Source organism: Anomaloglossus baeobatrachus, chromosome 6, assembly GCF_048569485.1.
Source record: "Anomaloglossus baeobatrachus isolate aAnoBae1 chromosome 6, aAnoBae1.hap1, whole genome shotgun sequence".
Lineage (NCBI taxonomy): Eukaryota > Metazoa > Chordata > Amphibia > Anura > Aromobatidae > Anomaloglossus > Anomaloglossus baeobatrachus.
Window position 1 is genome coordinate 59,056,392 of NC_134358.1, and position 27,350 is coordinate 59,083,741.

General features: G+C 40.5%; 1 protein-coding gene across 7 annotated transcripts in view; it reads left to right on the plus strand.

The window, feature by feature from the left end:
- The window catches only part of CSMD3 (CUB and Sushi multiple domains 3), a 2,007,504-nt gene that overhangs the window by 609,660 nt on the left and 1,370,494 nt on the right, over nucleotides 1-27,350 (plus strand). For all 7 annotated transcript variants that reach the window (XM_075352941.1, XM_075352934.1, XM_075352935.1 and 4 more), the window contains exon 5: nucleotides 10,423-10,630. In XM_075352941.1, coding sequence (XP_075209056.1) covers nucleotides 10,423-10,630 — 208 coding nt within the window. The remainder of the gene's footprint in view (nucleotides 1-10,422; nucleotides 10,631-27,350) is intronic.

The window sequence follows — 27,350 nt, forward strand, 5'->3', positions numbered from 1 at the left end:
CAGTCTGATCACTAATTCATTTCTGTTGATCACAGCTAAACAGCTAAGATCACCAAAAATGCTTGTTTCTTGTAACAGGCAGCTGTTACAGGAAGTGAGTCATGATAGCTATAAGAGTCATCACATGACCCTGTGCTACCACAGCAACCATCAGCTTCACGTGATCACATCGCGTGACTTCCAATGTAGCAAGGTAAGTGTATATTTACCATGGCAGAGATTTAAATCGCGCTGTTACATTTTGACACAGTGATTTAAGGGGTTAACAGTCACGGGTGGATCATGGATCCACCTGTGTCTGCGAGTAACCCAAATAGAGTTTAGCTATTTAAATCAACTGGCATGTGCAGGAATCACCTCTGGCTGCCCGGAGCAGCCGCATAACACATTGATGGTTTAGGACATACCAGTACGGCCTTTGGGCATTAAAGGGTTAATTGTTTCCATTAAATATTTTTGATAGATGACATTTATGGTCCTTTTTTTGTAGCTATATTACCTTTTTCTCTAATATTTAGTTCCTATACTTAACTTACCCACTATTGAGGTTTTTATTCCCTCGTTTACATACCTTGTTCTGTACATGTTTAATTTTATTATGTTTAAAATAAAATAAATATATTTTTTGGTAGGATATTTAGTACTGCTTCATGGGGCTTTGCAGTTATCATCATAAACATTGATATCAGTTACTCTGTAGATCCCTTTACCCCACAATTGCTCAGCCCCCCATGTGAAGATCTTCCTTTGTATCGTTTATTCAATTGCATCCCACAAGAACTTCTGGAAATTGATTGGTAACTTCCATTAGAGAAACCATAAAGCCAAGTAGAGGATAAAATGACCTAACTGGAGAAAATATACCATGAAGCTTTAGATAGAAAACAAATAAGTTAATATTAGCTGAATTCTATCACTCTATCTATCTATCTATCTATCTATCTATCTATCTATCATCTATCTATCTATCTATCATCTATCTATTTATCTATCCAGCTATCTATCTATCTATCTATCTATCCCTCTATCTATCTATCCCTCTATCTATGTATTTATCTATCTATCAGTGCCGCACCTGCGTCAGCAGCCAGGCTGCTCGGATCTAGATCCGCGGTGGCTTGAGAGTGCTACGGACCCAGGGGTCATGCGTCTCCTCCAGTGAAGGGAGGTTATGTAAAGGGGATGGAATGGAAAGTTTGTGACGCCACCCGTGGTGTGTGGTAAGGTGAAGTACCACCGCTGCGAGTGGGAGTACCCAGTGGCGATGGTGTGGGCAGCCAGGTGTTTAACCCCTCCACGGGTAGGGTGGATGCCCCGGGACTCTGGGATGGTGGTTGGGATGTGCCGTTGGGGAGGTTAGGGTCACTTGCGTACTCACTCAGTCCAATAACGCTGACACCAACAACAGTAGTAAACCAAAGTTATGGACACCGCTGCCACTTGGGGGAGCACGCCTGGGTCCCGTTCCCTTGGTGTTGCCTGTTAGTCTGTGGCCTTTTCCTTGGCACCTGGTTTCTTCTATTTGGTCCCTTTAGCTTGAAACTAATTGGGTCCCGCTCCCCCAGTGTGGCTAACTTGAGGAGCTTGCTCTCAGGGTTCACGCTTGGGATTTCCTGGACTGTGTAATGGAAAGTCCAATCCCCCTCATTGTGCTAGTACCCCAATTTTGGAGCGGGTGAAGAACGGATCTTGAAGGCTCTGTCCTCATCGGGTAAATTGTCAGGACACCTGAAGCTACTCTCTGACCTAGGGTCCACGTACCCCGTCATGCCCTGGCCCCTGCCCGGTGATGGCACAAGGCCGCTGGCTGTCCTCCTCAACAGTCCGCGCCCCTTGTCACGATTCCCTGCGACCGGGGTCCAGCTTCTACCAGGCCCAGACCAGCGTCTGCTACCTCGTAGTTCCAAGGAGCCCAGCTCCTGCCCTCCTCTCTCTCTGAGAGCTACTTCTCACTCTGACTATCTGTCTCCTGACACTCCTGACCCCCCCTTAACCACCCCCCAAGTGGGCGACCCTATTGCCCTCAGGCCGTCCACTGGTGTGTCTGGTGGGTGTGGTGCAGAGTGTTTCTAGGATTTTGATTAGCTGTTCTTGGCAACACCAATTGTTGGGGACCCGTAACCAAGGAGGAGGTGGATATTGCACAGAAGGGCAGATTGCACAATACCCTGTGACGTCCTGATAGATAAAGGGATATGTGACGCCCTGGCCTATCTATCTATCTATCTATCACTCTATCTATCTGTCACTCTATCTATCTATCTATCTATCCATCTATCCATCTATCTATCTGTCTATCTAACGTGAGTGAAAAAAAAAACCAAAAAACTTGAGTGCTACTTAATGGGAAAATATAATGAGGATTAGACGATCTGTATCAGAATATTATCGTTACAACCCCAATAACATTATATTAAAAATAAAAATAGAATTTTCTACTTATTTACATTAAAATAAAACAAATTGTTGTCTAAAGTTGGATTTTCGTGTGAGCCATTGTGATGAATCAGACAGCTCATTGGATTGACATTTTACATTACTTTACGATTTCTTTTAATCATGTTTGTAGGCAAGAAAATTCTGCCTCCCTTCTTTCCTACATGAGAACAAATTGGCATCTATTTTGCATGGGTGTTCTGAATCAGCACAGCATGAAAACACCAGATTGAATATGAATGTGTTGTGTTTTTTTCACCCATCACTAAATATGTATCTAAGGATTACTCATATGTTGTACCTAGTGCTATCTGCTATTTACATACATATGGTTGGTATTGTAAAATCATTAGATGCCAAGCTATATTGTTTGTGTATGTCACTTTCTTACAGCGAGTGTCGTAGAACTCTACATACGCTTTTCAGCATCCAAACTACAAAGCCAGGAAGGAAAAGTGGTCGAATTATGGAACTCGCAGATTCAATAGTAATGTTAATGATATGCAAATGACAAAAAAATGGAAACAAAATTTAGATTGTTATTGCCACACAATGAAATACACAAACTTCCCTGACCAAGAGTGAAAAGTGCATTGTGGCAAGGGACGCACATCTGTTACTCTGCTTTACATGACAGTGTTACTATTAGGATTTCATCATTTGCATATCATAATATATTTAGCAATTTTGTTATTTCAATGATCACATGACCCATGTGAAGAAAATATTACCATACATGTTTTTTTTCTTGGTGTTGCAATTTTAATATTGAGTATTGAGTGATAAAATGTACCATCTTACTTCAAGGGTACAATCACAACAATATTTTTTTTAAAAATATTAGGTATGAGTAAATCAATTTGAAACATGAATTACAAATTTCCAAAAAATTTCATATTCTCCACAGTCAAACATGTTTAGGATGTGGCTAAAGCCTGCTTTACACCTTACGATCCAGCATACGATATCGTATGCGATCGTAACCGCCCCCATCGTATGTGCGGCACATTCAATTAGTTGAATGTGCCGCACAAACGATTAATCCCCGTCACACGTACTTACCCATCCATACGACCTCGCTGTGGGCGGTGAACGTCCACTTCCTGGAGTGGGAGGGACGTTTGGCGCCACAGCGACGTCACGCGGCAGCCGGCCAATAGAAGAGGAGGGGCAGAGCTGAGCGGGACGTTAACATCCCACCCACCTCCTTCCTTCCGCATTGCTGGCCGGGAGCCGCAAGGACGCAGGTAAGATCTGTTTATCGTTCTCGGGGTGTCACACACTGCGATGTGTGCTACCCCGGGTATGATGAACAATCTGACGTTCAATTCTAGAAAAATGAACGATGTGCGTGCGACGAACGTTTTACCATTCAATCGCAATCGCACGTACCTGTCACACACTGCAATGTACCTTACGATGCCGGATGGGCGTCACTTACGACATGACCCCGCCGACACATTGTAAGATACATTGCAGCGTGTAAAGCGGGCTTTACATGAATCTAGCCAAATGGTTTGCAGGCCCCATTTTACTGGATTCTTTTGGAGTCAAAGAAGAGTTTAAAAATAAAAATATTATGCTTTTCTTTTCTGGGCCTGCACCTTACTGTACTTGGATCTTATCTGTATCTCCTTGCCCAGTTCTCCTCTGCTTATGCATTTGTCTTTGGATCAATCATCAGTCTGGATCCTCCAGTGCTGACTTACTGACTACATGAGGCATAAGGCCGCTTTACACGCAACAACATCGCTAATGAGATGTCGTTGGGGACACGGAATTCGTGACGCACATTTGGCCTCGTTAGCGACGTTGTTGCGTGTGAAACGCACGAACGACCGTTAACAATCAAAATGACTTACCTTATCGTTAATCGTTGACGCGTCGATCTATTCCCAATTATTGTTGCTGTTGCAGGATGCAGGTTGTTTGTTATTCCTACTGCAGCACAAATTGCTACGTGTGACACCGCAGGAACGAGGAACATCACCGTACCTGCGGCCGCTGGCAATGAGGAAGGAAGGAGGTGGGCGTGATGTTCCGCCCGTTCATCTCCGCCCCTCCGCTTCTATTGGGCGGCTGCTTACTGATATCAATATGACGCCGCACGAACCGCCCCCTTAAAAAGGAGGCGGTTTGCAAACAGGCCAAAGCGACGTCACTAGGCAGGTAAGTATGTGTGACAATTCTTAGCGATGTTGTGCGCCACGGGCAGCGATTTGCCCATGATGCACAATTGACGGGGGCGGGTACACTCACTAGCAATATCAATATCGATATCACTGCGTGTAAAGTGGCCTGTAGTCAGCTCCAGAAAAAACAGACTGAAGACTAACTTCAAATAACTGTGAGTGGAGGATTTGGCAGAAAGTGTTAATGGCAAAACAAGAAAGGTGCAGACCTTGTGTGATGGTGGGATATGGGGTAGGTGTATCATGTTGTACAGATTCCTATTTTAAGCTTGGTTCACTGTCCATTATTTGTACTGTTTGTGTGTACATTGTATTGTCTGTAGGTAATCACTCCCTGTAGTGCAAGGTTATAGCTTCTTGAAGCCCTTCTGTCCCTAGGTGTGGAGGAGGGGGCCTGTGATCCACCCAACCTCTTTGCTTACCTGGGGGGGATGAGTCAGTCTGTTTGAGAACTTCAAGAGTTTAGACTTGTGAGAATACACAGAAGAGCAGAAGGGTAACAATGTATTGAACTTTTGAATTTCAAACTCCATATCGCACCATCCATTACATCTTTGAAAGTGAGACTATCTTCATTTTATAGACAATCATCCTCACTATCACATACATAAATTTGACTTGCAACTATTTAGCAGAACTAAGATGATTGTCGAGAAAATGTTGGTAATCTCACGTTCAAAGCTGTAGTGGATGGTGAGATATTGAGCCTGAAAGTCAAAATTTCAAACCATTGTTACCATTTTGCTATTAAACCTTCAAGAGTATATCCACAAATAATACTGTATTAGTGGCAATAGCAAGTAAGTAACCTAGAGGAGAATCAGGCACTAGAGTAAACTAGATGGTTTTTGAAAATACAAAAAACACTCTTTATTGCAAATAAATAAAACAAAACATAATATAATAAATGCTTAAATAGAGTGAAATACCATAGGGGAAAATAGGGAGTGAAGGGGAGGAATACCCTTCACAGCCTAAAAGAGGCACTTCAATCCAGGTGAAAATTAAATACAATCCAAATCATAAAGATGGAACACAATAGACATGGTTATAATACAGTACGGTACAGTGAAACATGCTAGACAAACAATGACCAAAGGAAAGTGCTGAAAGCGAAGGCTCGGTAGAGCCAAAAAGTTACAACTGACTGTGCACTGGAAATTTAAAATCACTAGTACCAAGGTGTAAATGCACTAAATAAAGGTGACAGGTAATTACCATGAGCCATATCCTAAAGTGTAGGTTGGACGCCTGGAGAGCAGAAGAGGAGAGCCCCGACGCGCGTTACTGCTTTGCTCATCAGTATAATCTTCTAATAATTACTAACTTCTGTCCCAACAAAGATATACAGCAAATTTATGGTTAGTAGCATTGTTGCTGGATTTGAATCCGTCAAATTCGGAATGGTGAATGTGAAATGTGAAGGAAATTTGTAATTAATGCGATTTGTATGATACCATTTATTCCTCTTTAGTTAAAACAATAATATGCTAGACATTGTAGGACAGTAGCTTTAAAGAAAAAAAAAAAAGTTCATGTTGTTAGACATTAATTTTATGGTAGTTTATAGAGCTTAAGTTGAGGACAATTTTATGGTCCAACTTAACTGAGGAAGACAGAGGACAAATCCCTGGGTTTGGAAATCAGGATCTCTGTTGACTTTGTTTCACCCTCATTAGTTTGGTAACTTTGCCACCTATTTTCTTCTTACTACAATCTTATACTAGTGTGCTGACCAAGTTTTTTTCCTTTTTTATTCTTCTTGTTAAATTCTCGAATCCCCATTCTAGTATTCACCTAATAACATCTCTTCTTATTCTTTTTTCCTGACCTCCTGGTCTCAAACGTGGATATCTCTGACTATTACTTTTTTTTATCCAACCTTGTTTTCCTCTTTGGATTTATTTTTAGGTTCTGACCCTGGATTTTTTGCTATTTCCTCACCTTTTGTGAGGGTGCAAGCAACAAAGATCAGATCGCTTTGTAGACTTTTAAGGGTGAAAGCAAATAACCTCTTAGACATTACTAATGAGTGTGCCATGCATCAAGTCTGTTTGCAGATCTGATGGTCTTTTAAAACCATACAGTGCACAAATAATATAGAAAAATACTGCCTAAGAAAAAATACTTTAAAGTGGTGGTAACCTTAAGTTTGTAAATCATGCAGAAGATTTTTGTAGTTGTAAAATTTCCTGAGGAAGAGGATGGTGGAGTTCCTAGGTGTCCTAACAATATGGACCTCTTTTGCTGCCCCTTTGAGGCATGTGACTTTGTCCAGTGGCATAAATGTTTGCTTACATTCCTGAATAATGGGGCACAATAGATGGCCTCACATCAGAGACTTATTTTCAAATATTAATTATAAGTTTACTGTAATATTATATCTGCACTGAGTAACAGTTTTGTTTAGGCAAGTAGATGTCCACCAGAAAGTGAAGACCAAAACGTTAAGGGTTTTTCCCCCAAAAAACAAATCATCTCTATCCACCGAGTAGGCAGCAACTTGCTTTTTCTATGGGACAAACCACTTGTATGCCAGCTATCCTTGGGGCAGGAGCTTTTGAATATTGAAATGAACATGAATGGCCCTGTCCGGAATGGCTCTATGGCCCTGTCCGGAATGGAGCAGAGGTGGGCTTTCACAGCCTTTGCTCTACTCAGTGTCTAAGGAGCTAACTAAGCACTGCTTTTTTTAGTCATAAGGACATTAAATGGAGTGTGAGCTACAAATAAGCACCTTGGCTCCAATCGGGAAGGAGCTGCAGAGCCCCATTCTTGTTGTTCTAAAGCCTTTTTCTCAGGATTGCGGATGATTCTAGCCATATATAGGGGCTAAATTATATTTTTGGCAATAAACCTTGAAGATACTGCAGTTCAGTATACTGACACCTTCGTGTCCCCTTTCTGACACATAGGGTCCTAAGAATTCTAATCACTTAGAGATATTATTTAGCATTTGTGTTTCAGACATGTTTCCAACTACATTCTATACAGACAAATGAAAACCTCACATTCTAAGAATTACTCTAAAGCCATAAAATAACACCTCACAGAATAAATACTATGTTTGTGCGAAATTGTCGCCCTAGTTCTTTAGAAAGTGACATGGCTGAATACATATAATGAGAAGAAATTGTACCAAAATGAAGACATTTCTCTTGTCGACATCAAGGGGTCGGTTTATCAAAGTCTTGGTTGGGAATCTGCGGCTAAAGCTTATTCCAAACATATAAAAAGACAAAATCCAATTGAATTTCAATTTCAATTGGAATAGCTTTTCTTGATAAAACAGATGACGTTTTGTTTCCCAGCTGGGTAATACTGATAAATGCCACCAATCTCCCAGTAATAACAATTTATATCTATATAATAGGATGCATAGACAGAGCGAGGAGACAATCATGAAGCTTCTGCTTTAATTAGTTCACTCGTAATGCTTAAAAAATATTCTGTTACAGTCAAAATCATTAAAATGAAAAGCCAGTTACTGCTTACTTGGATGGGAATATTGATTGTTCTCACACTACACTAAGTATCTTTGTCTTTTTCTATAAGATTTATGACCATACTCATATTAAAAGGCTTCCATAGAGTTTAAAATTCCATAAGCTTATTATAAATCTAAAATGGAATTTTGCACAAATTACAATAGTTTATAAAAATGTATACCTGCTCTTTAACACAATATCAAAGAAAAGCACAGTCTTGCTGCTCTTATCGTTTCCAGTAAGTTAAAACTACATTTGGTGCATTTTTTAGTCTAATTCGTCCAGAAAGAGTCCCGAGTCTTAAGCCCTGTAACCTGAGAAACTATTTTTGTTAATGAACAAAGCCTCTTCATCAGGATTCTGCAAAAACTGTAGGGACTGAAACTTTCTTGGATGTATTTTGCTCCTCTATTATGCAGTGGATTTCTTGTCATTAAAGGGGTGGTTCACTAGTCTGCTATTGTGACCACAACCCTGTAAAACTGAAAGGGGAGGCTTTTTCTAAATACTTTGATCAGGCAATTCTGCCTGTAAGCGGTGTTATCGCGGTCTGCTCTTCACTGTGCAGTGACCCCCTGGGCTCCGTAGCCTCTTGGATCCGGTGATGTCAGGTCAACTTCCAGTTGACCTGACATCACTGCGGCCTGCTCCAGTCTCTATACGTGATTGGGCTGTAGGCGGCGTTTGACTGCTCATCACAGCCCAGCATATTGCACGTGCTCTGCTTCACTGCAGAGCACCACAAGCAGGAGTGAAGCTGGGCTGTGACAAGTGGTGAAATGCCGCCCACAGCTCAGTCACTCAAGAAGACTGAGGCCGCGGTGATGTCAAGTCAACAGGAAGTTGATGTGACATCACCGAATCCCAGAGGTGATATCAAATCAACTTGATGATGTCAGGATATTTATTAAGCTGCGACCCTGGTCCCTACTGCAAGGTGTTCCTCATTTTTCCTGAATTGGTCCATTTACCTAAGGCAGAACTGATGGAGGTTGCAAAAATATTATTCTAAATATACCACTATTACACTGTACAACGTGTTTCAAAAAAACAGTCGCAGAATAACTGGGATCCAATGAAAAGATTCAGAGTTATTCCTCATAAAATGACGCTAGTCAGTAATGTAAAATTTGGACTAGTCAGGAACGTGAAAACAGACTTGATGGTGAAGGGGTTAAATCCCGAGTTAGTTCAATCATTGCAACACATGGTGCTAAGCATAAAACAGGCATAAACAAAATAGAACAATAACAAATTGTGGCACTCACCCCACAGCAAAAAAAAATACCTTTTTTACATTCCGGGTAAATGATACAAAGAAAAAAAAAAGAGTAAGAGTTGTTTTGTACTAAAAAGTGCTTTATCAGACCAATGTAATACTATGGGGCAGTGCCGATCAGTGTTTCTTTTTCTCATGCTAATTTGGTATGAGAGTAAAAGGGAACTTCGTATGGCACACACGCATTCAAGCCTATGGGTGAGTGGAAATCTTTGGTTTGAAATTGGTTGATATGTGACTGCAATCCCACACAGAAACTAGCACAATCTAACGGCAGCAACAACACTATGCTAGAGGATCTGAGACCTAGCAAAATGTAGGACACCTTGCCCAGGCACCTCCCAAGGGGAGGAAGTAACTTAAATAGCTGCAGTCTCTCTGCTGACCTGAGAGTCACTTCCGGGTTAAGGGTACACTGGCCCTTTAAGAAAGTGGGTGTGGCCACACATGATACCCTAGAGCAGGAGCAGGAAGCCTGTGATGAGTATGCAGCCTCCTAGAGACAGCAGCATGGGAGAGGAACGGAGAGGCCACTGCAGTAGAGACAACAGGGGGATTAAGCCGATGTTCCTGTCGGGGGACGTGGGCAGGACCATGCGAGGACATCGGTGTGAGTGATACAGACCTTAGAACAAAATAAACAGCTTTTTAATGGCAGTTGAGTATCTTGTTCAAATTCCAGAAAATCTTCCGAATTAAAACTTTAAAGCCTTCACTTATATCTAATAATCATAACTTCCTTATGCCCTTGACAAAACCTTGAGGATGTTAACTTAGCAACAAATAAAGAAAAAGCAAGAAACTTTTGTGTACATAGCATGTGGAAAGTTTATATAGTGATATTAACAATTTTTGAACCTTTCACAACACTTTTTACAGTGTTTAGAGGGAGAATGTGCCAGCTATTAGGTGACGAAAAATATCAATCAAATCTAGACATTTTTGATGCATGAGGCCCAGAAGTCTACCACACATGGGAAAAGATATCTAGTTTTTGTTAATACATCAATGTTGTTTCTTTTTACAGCTGAAGATGCTTGTGGAGGAACAGTACGTGGAACAAATGGAATTATTTCAAGCCCCGGATTTCCCAATGAATACCATAACAACGCAGACTGCACATGGACGGTTGTTACTGAAACTGGGGATACTATATCACTTGTTTTTACAGATTTTCAAATGGAGGACAAATATGATTATTTGGAAATTGAAGGATCTGAGCCACCAAAAATACGGTAAGATGCTTGCCATTTTGAAACTTCTTTGTGCTGGACCATGTGACTAAAACCTAATTTTTGGTAATGAAATTTAATTTGAATAAATATAATTTTCAGACAATCATTAGTTTATCTTGATACTTGGAAAAAAAATCCATATATGTTGTAACTGTTTTGACCACTGGAATTTGTTTATCAGCTTAAAAAACATTTTTTTGGGGATTTTAAGTTTAGAATGAAATACTGTGAAAAAACAATAAAAAATAAATGAACAGTAATAGTAAACTATTTTGTGATTGCTTCATATTGGGTTCTTGAATACTTTTAGATTTGTATCCTTTTTTTATACTTTGAGCAATAGAAGATTTTTTTTTATGCCCTTACACAAATTGTATTGATAAGGTATTTTAAATACCCTTCTTGACTCAAACATATAGTGTAAGTATATAGTGCGTGATGCCTTTAAAGAGTTGTAGAGTCCCTGTGACTTCTTATTCAGAGCCATAGACAATTCAATAGCTATTAATCATGAGATTAAAGGGGTTATCCGGCATATTTTGAGTTTCTTTCATTATTACCCTATTGGGCTACATTGGGGCAGGTAAATAGAGTGACTACTTACCTGCCCTGCTGTCAGCCCCTCTCCCTCGGCTCAGAGTGGTCATGTGACCGCTCCTGCTGCGATTTTGCTGCTTCCGGTCATTTCATGTCAACATGGGCAGGACCATGTTGACATGCAAATCTGGAAACAGCGTGTCGCCGCCCTGCTGGGCTGTACAGTGCGTGAGTCCCCGCCCCCCATCCCTGCACCCTCCCACACATTCCCCCACACCCGTACTCTGCCCACAACCTCCCTCTGCACTTCTGTGGGACCCGTGACCTGGGGGCGGGGCCTGGCGGCGGCTGCCGTGATGTCAGCGCCAGCACCGGACCCCCTGCTCAGGATCGCACATTCAAATATACCGGCATCACATATCACAGATGCCGGTACATTTGAAAGCGCTGATGAGAAGGAGCGTTGCGCTTCTCATCACTGCCCGGCTGTCTGTGCTCTCTTCAGCACTGCGGTGACGTCACTACTGTGCTGATATGGCCAGAGCACAGACAGCGCGCGAACGTGCAGGAGCGGCGGGGACCGAGGACGGGTGAGTATGTACTCCCTACATGTGTTGCCTATGGGGGGGGGTTGGTGCAGAGCCCGATGTGTGTATGCGGTGCAGAGCCCGATGTGTGTATGCGGTGAAGAGCCCAATGTGTGTATGCGGTGCAGAGCCCGATGTGTGTATGCGGTGCAGAGCCCGATGTGTGTATGCGGTGCAGAGCCCGATGTGCGTATGCGGTGCAGAGCCTGATGTGCGTATGCGGTGCAGAGTACGATGTGCGTATGCGGTGCAGAGCCTGATGTGTGTATGCGGTGCAGAGCCTGATGTGTGTATGCAGTCCAGAGCCGGATGTGTGTATGCGGTGCAGAGCCCGATGTGTGTATGCGGTGCAGAGCCTGATGTTTGTATGCGGTGCAGAGCCCGATGTTGTGGGGGGTGCAGAGCCCTATGTGTGTGTATGGGGGGAGGGATGCAGAGCCCGATGTGGTGTGGGGTGCAGAGCCCGATGTGGTGTGGGGTGCAGAGCCCGATGTGGTGGGGGGTGCAGAGCCCTATGTGTGTGTGTGTGGGGGGGAGGGATGCAGAGCCTGATGTGGTGTGGGGTGCAGAGCCCGATGTGGTGTGGGGTGCAGAGCCTGATGTGGGGCTGTTATTTGCAATGCTGTAGTGATAAGAGATCAGTGCTGGGGCAGAATACTGACAGGGAATGTGTGTGCAGGGGGCGGGCAGGGGGCGAGGCTGGACACTGAGGCTGGGCGGTGACAGCTCTGACTGGGAGGTTTTGCACAGGAAGTAGTCAGTTTACTTGTGCTGAATGTAACAAGGAGCTGCAGAGAATAAAGGAATAATTCAAGAGGAACAAAAGTTAGAAAACAAAAAATAACAATGTAGGGGTGTTTTATATGACAATACAGCACAGATTAGCTTAAACTCAAAAATTTTTGTTATGTCGGACAACTCCTTTAATTTTTGAGATCAGTTTGGATGAAATTGTTTGAGCGAAATTTAGAAGAGAAAAATCTTTAGATATAAGGCTATTTTAAAGGAATTGTTTTCTGCTTTTATCTACTCTCACCCACTTACTAGATGAAATTTGTGAGGATTTTGTTGTTACTCTCTAAGGCCTTTTCACATAGTCAAAAACACACATGTTTTTCTCTGACGTGATAACGATCATTTGGTCCTCTGTGTGCCGTGATTTTGGCACATGTGCGTTCTCCATGTGCTATTCGTCATAGCACAATGAGATCAGGCACTCCTATACTCACCTGTCCTGGCGTTGCTGTCCATGGTGCTGATGTCTCCAGCTATGCTATCTCCTGCCACTGCTGTTTCCCCTCTACTGTTACTTCTGGGTCGCAGTGCAGTGAATATTCATGAGCAAAATTTAGTCAGCTTGGAAGCAGGAGACAGCAGCAGCCGGAGACAGCATGCCGGGAGACAGGTGAGTATAAAATATTTTTTTTTCACAGACACGTGTTTTCTCTGGTATGTGTCCCATGGATCACAACACTGTGTGGTCCATGTGAAATCAGTGGTGCCAGAGAAAAACGGACATTTCTCCATGTGGAACACACAGATATGCATGTGTACCGCAGGGTAACATGGTGAGTGAGAAATCATTGTTGTGTGCACAGACCCTAAGAGAAATTGCAATTCATAAATGTACTTTAAACCTTATTTGCATATTTATGAATACTCATATAACCACTTCATGTAATATATCAAAAAGTTAATTTTTTTCCCAAAAAATGGCACGCAACAAAATTTAGCGTGAAACCTCTAATAAATACCCACTTCATGTATATCAGAAAGGAGGCTATGTTTGGCACAGTAATAGATAAGTAGTTTCCTCTTGAAACAATACATTTAGTGAAGAAATTCTCTTTAATATCATGCCTGATGGAATAAGACAAGATTTAGCTAAGTCATAAGCATGTAGAGGTACAGTTTGACTGCAAAGACTACTCTAGATGCGTTAATATATTTCTTTACAATTTGGAGGTTGGAAAGTATAATATACATGAGACTTGAAGGTGTTGTTACAATTTTCATAATTTGGTAAAATTGCTAGCCAAACATTTTTTCAATGTATCTTTTATTAAAAATCAGTTTTTAAGATAGGAGAAATGTGTATTATGTTGTATATTTTCTTGTCTAGGTTACCAGCAACCTTTCATTGCAGCATGGTCAGTTACCTAGGAAGGGAACATGGTAATGGCATGCTAACAGTGCTCCGAAGCTGGCCAAATCACTGGATCTAGCTAGCTTCAGTCTCCCTGTGCTTCTCCTATAATTCCGAGGCAAAACTGCCTGTGATAGTAGCTGTGAAAAAGCATACTTCGGACAAACAACACAAAAATGTCTTTAGATAAAAAAAATTTCCAGCAACCGATCTTCTAAAAAATCCAAATCTTTTATTTTCAATATTTTAAAATCATAGAGATGGTAGTACAACAATACCAGACAGCCATGGTGTTGAAAACAGATGCGTTTCGGAAGATTTAGTCCTTAATCATTGTGTGAAACAATGATTAAGGACTAAATCTTCTGAAACGCATCTGTTTTTGACACAATGGCTGTCTGGTATTGTTGTACTACCATCTCTGTGATTTTAAAATATTGAAAATAAAGGATTTGGATTTTTTAGAAATCGGTTGCTGGAAATTTTTCCTATCTCAATACCTATCCCTGTTCGGCATTGCAGCATCCGAGCAATAGATCTTCAAAGGGGCAAGGTGAGCTGAAAGATTCCCTCTTTTTTTCCCACAACAATGCCATTGGTCTGAACTGTCAATCTTCAGGAGCCCACCCCCTTAGCAAAGCAGAAAATCTGGAGGCAGGTGCTCTCTTGAAGATTCCTCTTGAGACAACTCTTATAAAGAGGTTGTTTATTTTTTATTTTATTTTTTGAAAGGTCATAATGCCATAAAAAGAAGTGATATTCTTCCACTGGTTTCTTGTTTTCGAGCATTTTAGACCCACAGAAATTGGCCAAAACAGTGAGCTTCCGTAGCAATTATTGACTATTAGCATCACAGCACATCATTCCTGCACCAGAAAGTTGGGACTGGGGGGGACTTATATCGCCTCCAAATAAAAGCGCTGGTAGACCATTAAAAAAAGGCTTACATGGAAAACCTTTTTAGGCGATTTAAGTAAGAATGTTAATTTTAAACACAATTTTGCGTATTTTAGTTGCTGAAATAGCACTTTTTACAGTGATGGTTTGATCATTTTTACTTTTCATTATAATGATACTCTTCTGTTTTTTTCTATTTATTTTAATGAGGGAATGGAGGCTGTCATGCTGTACACAGCTGTGTCATTTAGGAACATGCTGTGACAGCCAAGTGAAAGTTGATGTTGGGCGTATTTTTCGTAGGAAAACAGCACAATGACAAATTGTTCAAATTATAATATGAACAAATGTCAATTATATTATGTGAATTTATTCTTTATGGATGATAAATGTCATAGCCATATTCAAAGACTGTTTTGAAAAAAATAGCATAAAAATCATTGATGCTTTATATAATGATACTAGACATGGAAAGCTGTAAGAAACTTTAAAACTCATAAATCATATCATTCTGAAGTTGGACATACCAGCTTTTATTTAACATTTGCATTAAGACTTAATATGAAATTATAGTTGTCCTAAAATGCCACCATGCCTTTGAGTAACAATATACAATATTTTTTGGAACGTTTACTGTAGTTTCAGACCATCCATGGGCTAGAGATGAAATTCAGAGTCTCAAAGTTTTAAAATTAAAAGAAGGCACAAGACTATCAAGCTTAACATATATACTATTATATAGATCCAGACAAAGACAAAACCTAATATGGCAAATCAAAATTTCAACTTATTTGGGAAAAAAATATTTCCTAACTCCAGATATGACACCCAAACTAGTTATTTCCATCAACCTTCCATCTCCAGAATCTACCACCTATAACTAATAGCATTATAATTTTAAGCAAAACTGTCAAAGCACTTCTTGAACTTCTTTAGTAAATTGACCATTACACGATTCCTATTAACAGGTTTCTCCTGTTAGATGACCTCAGAACAAAGTGTAAGGCGGAAAAGACTGCCAGGCAGCGCAAATCATCAGCTACGTGAATCCTGCTTGTACAAACTAAGAGAAAGTGATTGTATCACATATCCCCAAATATGGTGCTAGACATGTGGCTGCTTTTCCCAAGATTGGATGTTGTCCTTTCTTTAAATTAATTTATTGGGATTGATTTAAGTATTACCGTATTTTATGGATTATAAGATGGATTTTTTTTTCACCTAAAACTGGGGGTAACATAAGGGTAAAAACCATCTTACAGTTTGGATATGGCTTACCAAGGTGGTGGTGGTGAAGCGGGGTCTTAGGAGGCAGGGTCGGCAATACTGAGGGCATGGAGGAGCATTGGAGTGGCTCAGGAGGGTCACAGAATGTGATGTCTCAGCAGAGGGTGCATTGATCTGACTGCGGGCTTCATTGATTCGCCCGCGGTTGACTTGATCGACTTCAAGAAAATGGCCATGGAGGCGATACATTCACAGATTGATAAGATGGACTTAAAAAAATGGCCACAGAGTTCTATCTGCACATGCGCCACGTCCGTGGCCATTTTCTTGAAGTACAGCTCATCAACTGTAGGCAATTTAACGGAGCCTACAGTCAAACCAGTGGCTCCCACTGCCAAGACACCCTATTCTGTGACCCTCTCGAGTCGCACCACTGCAGTGACACTCCTGCAGCCAACCAGCAGATCAATGGCGTCCGCTGCCACGACACCCCCATGGCCTGTCGGTTGATAAATGGTGCCCACCGCCACTGCAGTACCTTTCGAGCCCACAGTATTGCTGACCTTCCTGAGCCACAACCTCTCCTCCTCTGAGCCCGCAGCATCACAAATACTATCTCCCGTGACCTTCCTGAGCCGCTCCACCACCTCCGGTCCCCACTGGTGAGTTTTAGGATGAAGACACACTAGGATTATGAGACGGAAACTCATTTTAATATTAAAAATATTTTTTCCTATTTTTCTCTTCTAAATTTGTGGTGCATCTTATAATCCGGTGAATCTTTTAAAATGAAAAATAAGGTAGTTGGGTCTTTGGAATAAAAATTAACTGTTGAGGTTTTCAAAACCATATTTCCAGACTAATAGTCTTTTAAAGGAACAAAAAAGTAATGATGAAGATTTATAAAATTATTTTACTTCTTCCCATACAGTTTTTTCTTTTCAATTCAGCTTTTACATATTTGGTAACAATACTATAAAGACATTATATGAAGGAAATGTATTTATTTTTTTTTTAAGAAAGGGTGGAGAATATTTAATAATATTTTTTTTTAATTCTTTGTAAATAAGTAAATGAGATTTTTGATAAAACAAAAAATAGAACAGCGTTTTGAACGCTTGAATATTGTCTTATTTATAGCTTCTAAAACATATTGAGGTCAAGTATAACTGTTGTGCTAGGAACATATAATCATCTGCTTACTTTCAAGCCTTGTATCAAGTACCCGGTCCTACTGTATGTTTTTCTAGGTTAGTTTGATTGCAAAATAAGTAATTTAAGTGGTGTGATATTTTAGGGGAGCATTTTGTGTGAGATATCTGGTCTTGAAAAAAAAGGATAAAATGACAATTCTAAACATAAGTATTTGGCAATAAAACAAAAAAAAACAAAAAAAAAACAAATAAAAAAACATAACTGAGAAGTAAAGTAGCTTGGTGGTGTGTGATAAAAGTGTTTGCAAATTTTCAAATTTCTCTGCAATTACTCTTTCCCCCTTAAAAATCACCTTAAGTTGGCTGCTTTCATGAATATATTTTTATGCAAAGTTACTCTTTTGTCTTTATTTTTAAGGCAAACAAAAAGGAAGAGATTTATTGTATAAATTATTTCTTTAAACTTCCCCTTCCTTTCAAATCCATTCCTGGCTTTGAGTTAAACAATAAATCACACATAAAAAAAACTATATGTTGCATTCATATCAAGTTGTTAGAACATTCTGTTCTTTTTGGTCATTGAGAAAAGAACAAGAGTTTTTAAAGTGCAAAAGTACAATTCTTTATTTAGACACAGTAGGGGTGACCATCCAATAATCCATTAAAAACACATTAAAAGATCAATGACGGATTAATCCCATGTATAATCATAACATAGGCAATGGTGTGCAAGTACAGAACATATTAATATAGTACTGTCAATTGTACAAGGAAATTGTGTGGGCATTATATATCAGTGAGCGATTTCTCTAGGCAGCAGAACAGCCCATAAACATTCAGGAAGGATGGCGTCCCGTGACGTTACGGGACGTTACGGGATGCCTCCTCCCTGACGAAGATTACCACTCATAAAAAATCGAAACGTACGTAGGTTTTCTTGAGGCTCTTCCCTGACGGTGTTCCCCTTCTCTTCACCCTTTTTGGCTGATAATTGGTATCCATTGCTACCACAGGTATTATATGTATCTGTCTGTGCAGGGGTCTTAGCAGAGCTAATTGCCTAAACATGAAATATCTCTAGTACTATGCTGTAATGTTTATGGGCTGTTCTGTTGCCTAGAGAGATAGCTCACTGATATATAATGCCCACACAATTTCCTTGTACAATTGACAGTACTATATTAATATGTTCTGTACTTGCACACCATTGCCTATGTTATGATTATACATGGGATTAATCCGTCATTGATCTTTTAATGTGTTTTTAATGGATTATTGGATGGTCACCCCTACTGTGTCTAAATAAAGAATTGTACTTTTGCACTTTAAAAACTCTTGCTCTTTTCTCTATGCCATGCTATTGAGTTTGTGCTAATGGTTGGGGTTCCAGCAGAATCTGGACCCACCCTTTATTCTCTATGGTACTTTGCAGTATCCTTCCCCTAATTCTTTTTGGTCATTGCTTAATTCTGCTTTTATTCCATTTAATGGTTTCATCTCGACTTCAGCTGGATTTGCCCTTGGAGTTTTTGATGCATTTTTTTAGCCAAAAGTGTGCAAAGAATTTCCTTTATAAAGTACTTTTCCTGTGTTTTCATTCAACTGTTAATTTTGTACATTTTTCCAAAATTTCACCAAAAGACAACAAAACATCTCCACACCTAAAAAAAAAGAAAAAAAAAAGATGTGGTGTTTGTGAGATACTGCTGGGTCCACAGACAACATGATGACGAGGTGAATAAGAAAGGGCAAATTTTATTATCAACTCATTTTGGAGATGTTCTAACTCCTTCATCAGATACTTGTTAAAATTCCCCCTTATCGAATCTCTCGGTCACACTTTCTTCTGGATCCGGCAGTGCGTGCAAACACCATGTTTTCCTTTTCTTCGCTTACGTTCTGTGCCTGACTAAAGGTGGCGTTACACGCTACGATTTATCTGGCGATGTCGTTGGGGTCACGGATTCCGTGACGCAAATCCGGCATCGTTAGCGGTGTCGTTGCGTGTGACACCTACATGCGACTCCGAACGATCGCAAATAGGTTGAAACTCGATCGTTGACATGTCGTTCACTTTCAAAATATTGTTCATCATTTGGAATGCAGCAGACATATTGGTACATTTGACATCCTGCAAACAACGAACAACATCCGCACGACCGCCTTGGTCAAACAATATATCGCTGAACGATTTTGCGTCGCTTGTGCGATCGTTACGTGTGACCGCTAATAAACGACCTATGTGTGATCTCGGCAAATCGCAACTACGATCTGGGTGTGTCATGTCGCTCATGAGATCGTTAGATAAATCGTAGCATGTAAAGTGGCCTTAAGTCAGTTTTTATTGATTGAGCAGTAGCAACGTCATACCTTTTCTCATGCCCTATGTAGTGTTGTCCTTGCAATTTGCTAAACCTTACAAGGTGAGCAGCTCCTTTGAGTCTCTATTTTTCAGTTTTATCCCATGTATTTTACACATGGAGTCCTTATTCTTTCATTTCAAACAAAAAAGGCTGTATTGTAGTGCATTGTAGTGCTAGTTGAATTTGTGTTGAATTTTTAGGAATCAGCTGAACCCGCTAAATCTACATTGCAGATGATTTTATTAGTCAAATAAGGTTCACATGATCTTTAGCATAGTTGGTCGGGCTTACTTATAAAGCCTTGCTGCTATCACTTTACATAGTAGCCAGCCAGGAGGGACCAGCATCTATTATATAAAGCTGAGTGTATGTATGTATGTATGTATGTTTGTATGTGTGTGTGTGTGTGTGTGTGTGTATGTCCGCTAAAAGAATTTGCACCGTCGCATGTACAATCACGAAATTTTGCACAGATACTCCAATTGACTCAGGGAACGTCATAGATTATGTTTTGTGGGGAAATTGTAACTCTGCCCTTTACAGTTATTCACCAAAAAACCTGCTTCTATTAAAGTCAATAGATCTGAGAGCCACAGTGCAGCCAGAACTTCAGAAGAATGTGCAGCCACACTCTTAAATGGAATGTTGGCATCCCACAATGCAGCCAGGGAAAGAGACAGACACAGACAGACAGGGAAAGAGACAGGGAAATAGACAGACAGACAAAGAGACTGACAGAAAGAGACTGACAGAGAAAGAGACAGACAGTAAAACAGACAGACAGAGAAAAAGACAGACAGGGAAAGAGACAGACAAACAGATAGGGAAAGAGACAGACAGGGAAATACAGACAAAGCGACAGACAGGGAAAGAGATGGACTGACAAAGAAACAGACTGACAAAGAGACAAACTGACAAAGAGACAGACTGACAAAGAGACAGACAGGCAAATAGACAGACGGGGAAAGAGACAGACGGGGAAAGAGACAGACAGGGAAAGAGATAGAGAGACAGACAAACAAAGAGAGAGACAGGCAGAGAGGGAAAGATATAGAGAGACAGACAGGGAAAGACACATACAGACAAGGAAAGAGACAGACAGACAAAGAGATAGAGAGATAAAGACAGACAGACACAGACAGACACAAATAAACACAGACAGACAAAGAGACAGAAAGAGACAGACAGGGAAGAAGACAGACAGACATGGAAACAGACAAACAGAGACAGGCAGAAACAGACAGACAGAGATAGACACAGTCAGAGACAGACACAGTCAGAGACAGACACAGTCAGAGACAGACAGGGAAAGAGACAGACAGGGAAAGACAGGGAAATAGACAGACAGACAGAAAAAGAAACAGACACAGAGAAAGAGAGACAGATAGGAGAATAGATAGAAAGATAGACAGTGAGATAGAGACAGACAGGGAAAAAGAGACAGGCAGACACAGACAGACAGACAGACAGAAAAGGAGACAGATGGAGACTGGGAGAGAAACAGAGAGACAGTTACTATCCCAGGCAATGCCAGGTGCTACAGCTAGTAGACTGTATAAAAATAAAAGCAGGAAATGCAGAAACCACTTTGTGATGATTCTGGATAATAACAGAACATAATTGTTTACAATTTAGAAATAAACATAGGGAGAGAAAGCCATAAAATACTGATGAATCTGTATAAATTGTGACATGCACCGTTTTTAAGCCATTGGAGTCTTTCAGGTCCTTTTTGCAAATTTAATTTCCTGGGAAAATTCAACAAATTTATAAGATTTGCTCATCTTTAATGCACTGTCAAGCTCTTTTGACTGCAATTTTAAATGCTTGTACTATTTATTTATAGGGTATGGACACAAAATAATATTTTCCTCTGATTGAGAAAGTTTTGATGCAAAAAATATGCATATCCATTTTTGTCATCATATCTTCTACTTTCAGTTAAACTTTCCAGTGGTAGAAAAAACATTTACTGATTAATAGAAACCAGCAATAACATTTTTTTTTATTTTATATTGCACAAGGTTATAATGTTCTTAATGGATTTGGCTTTACTTAAGCTTAAAATGAGCACGTTTTTAGCAATTCAATATAGTTATTAGAGGTCAAGTGAATTTGCTTTGAATTTCACAAAATTCTTGGATCCGCTAATATCCAAATTTTCATTTCAATTTTCTCGATCCCAGCAAAATGACATTTGGTTATTTTGATTGATTTATTTTACGGTTGGTAAGAGGTAAAAAAATGTGGCTGGATTTCTCATCAATCCCCAGTTATCCCCAGTTCAACTGTGTAGCTGCTTTCAACCTCAATCACTCTTCAAGTTTCTTTAACATCTCTATCATTGACCAGATATAATAATATTTAATATTTATTCATTTATATAGCACTATTAATTCCACAGTGCTCTACATACAATGGCAACACTGTCCCCAATGGGGCTCACAATCCAAAATCCCTATCAGTATGGGTTTTTTTTGAGTGTGGGAGAAAACCGGAGAACCCGGAGGAAACTCACGCAAACACTGGGAGAACATACAAACTCCTTCAGATGTTGTCCTTGGTGTGATTTGAACCCAGGACCCCAGCGTTGCAAAACTGCAGTGCTAACCACTGAGCCACCATGCTGCCCCTTGCAATATCATGATGTTGCGGGGCGACTTCTATCACAATAATGGGAAGCCTAGTAAGCACTTGAGGTGACAAAGAGCCCTGAAGAGTGATAGAAGTTTTGCAGCAGAGCCAGTGAGGGTTGGAGAGAAGTGAGAATTATAATTACTTTATGGTAACCCCTTTCCCCCTTTGGGGATTTTCCATTTTTCATTTTCGATATTTCCTCCCCTTCTTCCCAGAGCCAAAGCTTGTTTATTTTTCCATCGATATTGCCATATGAGGGCTTTTTTGTGGGACAGGTTGTATTTTGAATTAAATTATTAATTTTACCATATAGTGTACTAGGAAATGGTAAAAAAAATTCCAAGTGCAAAGAAATTGCAAAAAAAGTACAATTGCACGATAGTTTTTGGAGTCTTTTATTCACCCTGTTCCCTATATGATAAAATTCATGTGTCCTTATGATGCCTCATGCCAGGACACGTTCGTAGGTACGACATATGAATACTTTTACTTTTATCTAAGGGGTTAAAAAAAATTGAAAAGTATGTCCAAAAAATGAGTAGTGTTTTTGTTGTCATTTTCCGAGACCCATTCTCACTTTTGGGGATTTGGGGCTCAGTGATGGCTTATTTTTTGTGTCTTGAGCTTACGTTTTTAGCTATACTATTTTTGGACAGATGTTATATTTTGATCACCTGGTATTGCATTTTAAATAAATCTTGTGGCAGCCAAAAAATGTGATTTTGGTGTTTGGAATGTTTTTCCTATCACACCGTGTACCAATCAAAATAATTAATTTTATATTTTCATAGATTGGGCATTTTTTAATGTGTCGATACCAAATATGTGTATTTTTTTATTTTTTTAAATGTTTTATTTTCAATGAGGCAAAAGGGGGGTGATTTGAACTTTTAGGTTTTTTTATTTTTTCATATTTTTTAAAGCTTTTTTTAACATTTTTTATTTATTTTACTAGTCCCTCTAGGGGACGTTATCACTGCAGTGTCCAATTGCTTGTTCATTTCTGCTGATCAGAGCAGCATTGCTCTGATCAGCAAAAATACTGTGTTTCTTTGAGTGCCAGTGTTCTGTCGGCTCTCGCAGGAAGTTGGTCATGGGTCCTAACCCGACTCCTCATACCATGGCAACACATTGGCACCCTGTGATAGCGTCATAGGTCCGCCGATGGCTGCGGGGAATGGCATCATTCCCTGCTGCAGCTATTTAAATTGCGCTGTCAGTATTTGCTATAAGGAATTAACAGGCAGGGGTGGATCTCTGATCCACCTGTGCCTATTAGCCACACATTTCTATAGGTTAGATCAGCAGAGATGTGTGGGTACTTCAGCGGGCTTGCTGCCAGAGCCTGCAGTAATGAGGGGGAAGCGACCAAGGACGTACCAGTACATCCTTGGTTGTAAAGGGGTTAAAGCTACATTTGTTTTACTTTGTGCTCTAGAGAATGTGATTCAAATTGAATAACTGTTGCAAATTTAGTTAGTATAGCGCAAACAAATCTGCAGTATAAGAATTTTGATAATCTTTAATACTTACAGGGAATGTGTCAGCAGGTTTTTGATAAATAATCTGAGAGCAGAATGATGTAGGTGAAGAGAACCTGAATCCAATGGTGTATCACTTTACTGGGTCAAGCAATCTAAACAAGGAGTTTATATATTTGGCAATGCAGAGGAGCTGAAAACGTTAACTTTGTCCACATCAACCTCTCTATGTACAATGTCTATAGACAGTGAGCTGCTTATCACAGAAGGGGGTGTGTAGAACCAGGGCTCACACACTAATGCATTACTAGCTATGATAAGTTCCTGTGCTAAAACAATCATTGCAAGTAAACAACAGCATGGAGCTTGATATGAGACGCATCACCGAATTCTGTCTTTTAACCCTTACATGCTGTCTTCAGTTTACATAGCAAACACCTGCTGACAGATTCTCTTTAATACACATTTAAATGTGTTTTGATATCCATTAAAACAAGGATATAGGTAATTTAATTTTGAAACATATTAAGGGCACTAATGGACACAGACAGAAAAGGGCCCCCGGGCAAGAACAGTATAAGGACTTTTTACAACCCAAGAGTTCATCATAATGCACAATTCCACCTGCTTTAGAGGTACAAATGGGACCCTTTAACTCTTGGGCCCCTGTGTGGCTCTAAAACATGCACCAATGATATGCCTTCCCCAGATTAAGTGTCTTTTTATCTTTGATCTATGCACACCAATAATTTTGCAGAATAGAAATTAGAAGGTGCTGAAGTCAACATGACATGATGCTCCCCGGACAGTGACATCTCTGACATCTATCCTAGATTTAAAGTCTTTGCTTGTATATGTCACTGCAGTGATCAGAGGTTGCCATTTGTATTATGAATCTTTGTTCTATGATTTATTTGAAGTATTTCCCATTTTGGTTCATACATATAAATAATTTGCTTTTTTGGGAGTTTGTATATAACAAATTAGTCTAGTTGCTGGACGTTATGTGTCAGGTTTAAAGGTTAATCTTTTCAGTCCACATCTGTCAGTGACAAGTATGAGGTTAATTAGTGTCACTTTAGGGATTTAAGTACTGATTTATATGCTAAAGTATTGATCAGACAAGGATAAATGCACACTCTTTTTAAGGTCAGAGTACACAGACAGCCAGAGAAAATTAATGTATATGGTAGGAGATAGATTGGTATATGAAGTCATTAGAGGATGCTTATTCTTTTTTTTAAAATGAAATATAACACCAATATTGCCATACTATAAGACATAAGGGTGCTTTACATGCTGTGACATCGCTAGCGATTGCTAGTGATGTCGTGTGCGATAGCACCCGCCCCCGTCGTATGTGCGACATGTGTTGATCGCTGCCGTAGCGAACATTACTGCTACGGCAGCATCACACGCACATACCTGTTTAGCGACGTCGCTGTGACTGCCAAACAATCCCTCCTTCAAGGGGGAGGTGCATTTGGCGTCACAGCGGCGTCACTAAGCGGCCGCCCAATAGCAGAGGAGGGGCTGAGATGAGCGGCCGGAACATGCCGCCCAACTCCTTCCTTCCTCATTGCTGGTAGAAGCAGGTAAGGAGATGTTCGTCGTTCCTGCAGTGTCAAACATAGTGATGTGTGATGCCACAGGAACGAGGGACAACCAGCGGCATGCAACAGCAATGACATTTGGTAAAGGAGCGACGTGCCAACGATCAACGATTTTTGCCGTTTTTCGATCGTTGCACCTCGCTCCTAGCTGTCACACGCTGAAATGTCACTAACAGCGCCGGATGTGCGTCACAACCACGGTGACCCCGACGATATATCGTTAGCGATGTCGCAGCATGTAAAGCACCCTATAGACACAATTGTGGATGAACTAAAAAATGAGCAGTATTTGACATTAAGAGCAATTTTCCAGTCTGTTAAGAACACAATTCCTGGCTTGACCGTGGGTCTCCTAATCTGATCTATTAACCTTATACAAAATTGGAGCTAAAAGTTGGGCTATCAGTTGTGTTATCGGAAGACCAGTGGTTGAGTCTAGACTTAGGCGGGCTTTACACGTTGCGTCATCGCTACCGATATATCGTCGGGGTCACGGTGGTTGTGACGCACATCCGGCGCCGGTAGTGACATTGCTATGTGTAAATCCTAGGTGCGAAAATGAACGAGCGCAAAAGTGTCAAAAATCGGTGATCTGTGTCATGTCGTTCATTTCCATAATGTCGGTAGTGGTGCAGATACGATGTTGTTTCCTGCAGCACCACACATCGCTGTGTGTGAAACCGCAGGAACGACAAACATCTCCTTACCTGCGTCCACCGGCAATGCGGAAGGAAGGAGGTCCCACTCATCTCCGCCCCTCCGCTTTTATTGGCCAGCCGCTTAGTGACATCGCGGTGACGTCGCTGTGACGCCAAACACATCTCCCCTTGAAGGAGGGATTGTTCGGCAGTCACAGCGACGTCGCCGACCAGGTATGTGTGTGCGAAGCTACCGTAGCGATAATGTTCGTTACGGCAGCGATCACCACATATCGCATGTGCGACGGGGTGGGTGCTATCGCGCTCGACATCGCTAGCAATTGCTAGCGATATCGCAATGTGTAAAGTCCACCTTAGAGTCATAACGTGTAGAGATGGGTAGACCCATTGGAGGTTAGGTTTGGTGCGTTCAGTCGGATTTAGATAAAGTTCAGTTTGGGACTGGGACTTGACCTGAACCCCATCGAAAGTCACTAATTGGGTAGTTTGGCATTCTGCCCCCCCCTACAACCAGCCATAAACAGACCATGTCCAAGGAAGGTGCCAATCAAATACAGTGGAACCTTGGATTAAGAGTAACTTGGTTTGGGAGTGTTTTGCAAGACAAGCAAAGCTTTTTAGAAATGTGTAACTTGGTTTAAGAGCAATGATTTGCAATAAGAGCAAATACTCACAGCGCACACTTCTGGTTCCGTCCTTTCACCACGTTCTGAACGACTCTGGAGGTAACTTTATGTACATATGTACTGTATACAGTATATCATTGTACAGTATGTACTATACAGCATGCCTATTAATTTGCATTTGTGGAAACAGTATTGTACTTTCTTTCTGCAAACCAATGCAGCACATTGCTTGTACTGTAATCTAATTGTCTATGCAGTACTCCTACCCCACATTTGGTTTAGTTCTGCCCTCATTTGGGGGACAATAAATTTAGGGTGTTTTTTTGTGTATTGTACTAGAATAATGGTTGTCATATTTATACATCATTTTTTCTCTCTATATTGTACCTCCTGCACAAAAACAATTCTATTGTAAGCTAACGTGCAGTTTAATTTGTTTTATATGTTTTTACTGTATAGTATTTTGTATTAGTGTACTGTAATAATTTTATATAAATACAGTACATTACATTGTATTACTGTAGTACATTTGTATAAATACAGTAAATATTTTTGGGTTGTGGAACGAATTGTCTGCGTTTCAATTATTTCTTATGGGAAAATTCGCTTTGATATAAGAGTGACTTGGTTTAAGAGCGCACTTCCGGAACCAATTATGCTCATAATCTAAAGTTCCCCTGTACTACAAATGGCTCACATGGGGCCGAGCACTGAGAGTACCTGACCACACTGAAGCTCACTCGAGTGGTTAGCATACCTAAAGGACTCAAACTCTGAACTCGGACACTGATTT